This window comes from Miscanthus floridulus, chromosome 7, assembly GCF_019320115.1.
Source record: "Miscanthus floridulus cultivar M001 chromosome 7, ASM1932011v1, whole genome shotgun sequence".
Classification (NCBI taxonomy): domain Eukaryota; kingdom Viridiplantae; phylum Streptophyta; class Magnoliopsida; order Poales; family Poaceae; genus Miscanthus; species Miscanthus floridulus.
The window spans coordinates 76,842,746-76,845,391 of NC_089586.1; the positions used below are offsets into that span (position 1 = coordinate 76,842,746).

The 2,646-nt window shown below is 57.7% G+C and overlaps 1 protein-coding gene across 1 annotated transcript; it reads right to left on the reverse strand.

The window, feature by feature from the left end:
* Positions 1-790: 790 nt before the first annotated feature.
* LOC136463500 (E3 ubiquitin-protein ligase PUB22-like) lies at positions 791-2,338 on the reverse strand. The gene has a single exon (XM_066462495.1). It carries the CDS (start codon positions 2,239-2,241, stop codon positions 958-960), a length of 1,284 nt encoding a protein of 427 aa, XP_066318592.1. The 5' UTR covers positions 2,242-2,338; the 3' UTR covers positions 791-957.
* Positions 2,339-2,646: the final 308 nt, after the last annotated feature.

Genomic DNA, 2,646 nt, shown 5'->3' on the forward strand with positions numbered 1-2,646 from the left:
CGAGACCACTCCGTCGCCCACGTCGCCACAGTAACAGGCAACAGGGCTCGGACATGCCGCCTCCGTCCGCACGATGTCGTGTAGCTAGCGCATGTATCACCCTTGTCTCCCCTTCAACTATAAAAGGGAGGGACCAGGGCCGTTTCTAGGATCGGACACTTACGATTAGGCCTACGCCCATGCGACGAACTCACGCATAAACGCACGGACGAACACACGAGTTTCCCCGCTGCTTGAGATCAACATCTCAAGCAATCCACGCCGCTCCACACGGAGACCTGGGACAAGCTCCCTCTCTCGCCCTGCTTGTAACCCCCTACTACGAGCATTTTGGTGCAAGGAATACAAGATCGAACTCTTAGACTGGACGTAGGGCACCCATTGTCCGAACCAGTATAAACCTTGTGTCTCTTTGCATTACCATCCGGGATTAGGAACACGCAGTACAAATTTACTAGTTCGTTGAGGGCCCGCCGGTCCGAAACACCGACACATATATACGTACAACCCTAGAGAGACCAAGCCAGGGCATCCTGAAATTGATGAAATTACCATAGACGTCTCGATGTCGACGGATTTATTGCCTACTACTAAAATGCCCGACATAGTTGCAAAATAGCTAGAACTAATATTATACAATTAACACATAAAATGAAAATTGAATCAAGAATGTACAGCTTTTGATTTATTTCAAATGTACACTATCTAAAGGACCTACAAAGAACAATAGATACATTTTCTACTTTGGAGAGTATAATGTCTCTCTAAATGACGTTACATTCTTCTTCTTTTTTGAAATATGAAAGAATTTGTACATGTACCAACTAAAATGATTTAGCAACAAACTTAAAAGGAGAATCAAAATGTGTGGTCCTTTTGGATACAAATGTCAATGTAATGTACATGATATATAGTATATTGTGTATCAGGCTATCAGCTGGCAAGGGTAAGAATCCCTCACGTATGTTTGGAGCATGGCGAGTCCTTCCAAACCCTAGCGTGTGTCTTTAGCATCTCCTTTGCCCTGAGACCGGCCCTCTCGCCGGCATTGACCTGCAGCACCAGCAGCAGTTTTGCCACCACACCGACGGCGAGCATCTCCTGCAGCACCGAGGGCGTCGGCGAGTGCTTGGCCACGGCGTGGAGCGCGCGCACGGCGCTCTCGGTGGCGACTACGGACACCCGCATGACCTTCTTGGACACGACGGCCAGCCCCGCCGGGTGCGCGACCAGCTCCGACCGTCCCTCCGCGCAGCCGCAGAGGTGATCGATGGCCACGACGGCTAGCTCGGAGACGCGGCGGCCGCCCTCGTCGAGGAGCAGCTCGACCAGCGCGGCCACGGCGCCGGCCTCGACGGCCTTCACGCGGTTCCGGCCCCACGGGCAGAGGCGGCACAGCACGTGCAGCGCCGCCCGGACAGCCTTGGAGGACACCCGGTCCGAGACCACGCGCACCACCTCTTGCACCAGGCCGGCGCTCACCGTCATGAGCCGCGCCGGCGTCAAGACCGCCGTCATCGCCTTGAGGAGAAGGATGCCGTAGGCGCGCGACCGGTAGCTCGGGCGGCGCAGGACGGACGCCAGCGCGTCGAGGAAGTCTCCGTCCCGTTCCATGATCTGGGCAAGGCTCCGCTCAGAGGGCTTGAGAGAGTAGAGGACGCCGAGCGCGTCCTCCGCCGGCGAGCTCGTGGAGGTCGGAGAATCCAGCACGAAGTCGGCGGCGGCGGCGTCTTGCTGGCCGCTGGCACTCTTGGATGAAGAGTCGTTAGACGTGGAGGAGTGCTTGGCGACGAGCGAGGCGAGGAAGTCGACGGCGCCCGGCGTGGCCTCGACGCAGCGCCTGTTGCGCTCGCTCTCGGCGACGACGGCCTTGATCTCCCTGAGCGCGGCGGCCCCCTGGCGGTCCCCGCCGTGCCGGCCCTCGTCGAGGAGCGCGGCGACGCGGCACGAGTCGAGCGGCGGGCGCGGCGTGGGGAAGCGCTCGACCTGGTGCGCGGCGCACCAGGCCTGGATGAGGCGGCGCAGCGTGTGGTTGGGCGTGGCGTCCATCTCGGCGGGCTCCAGCGCGCGGCGCGTGACGGGGCAGGTGGCGTGGCCGTCGGTGAAGAGCCAGCGCTCGATGCTGGCGCGGTCGTAGGTGATGCCGGTGGCGAGCGTGACCGGGTCGCGCATGACCTCCAGCGAGATCGGGCAGAGGAAATAGTGGGGGACCTCCGCCGCCGAGGACGACGAGACCTCCATGCTGCGGGGTGTGGTCGCTGCTTGCTGCTTGCGCGTGTGATCGGATCGGAGGAGAGAGGTTGACGGTAACGATCAGTTGAGTTGATCGATGTTGTTTGCTGGGAGTCGAACGAATGGAAGCGGAAGAGCGATGGAAGGCTCGTTTTATAGGTGAGGCGAAGGGGGAAGGGGAAGCGAAGAAGTCAACCCGCGGCGATGCGTGTGGTCACAGTGTTTGATTGTAATTGTAATGGGTTGGCGCGGTGGCGTGCGTTAAAACAGGCAATTACTGTCATTTAATTAATCTGCAAAAATCCTTAACCTCAGCTCGCATAAGTTACCTCTCGGTCGGTCTGTTTTCACTCACTTGAGACAATTTTCACACAAGAATCATCTTTAGAGTCATTTTTATCTCTTACTTTTTCC

Bases quoted from the DNA above. Each gene is read 5' to 3' on its own strand.
- LOC136463500 (XM_066462495.1), bottom strand. From the start codon at position 2,241: ATGGAGGTCTCGTCGTCCTCGGCGGCGGAGGTCCCCCACTATTTCCTC.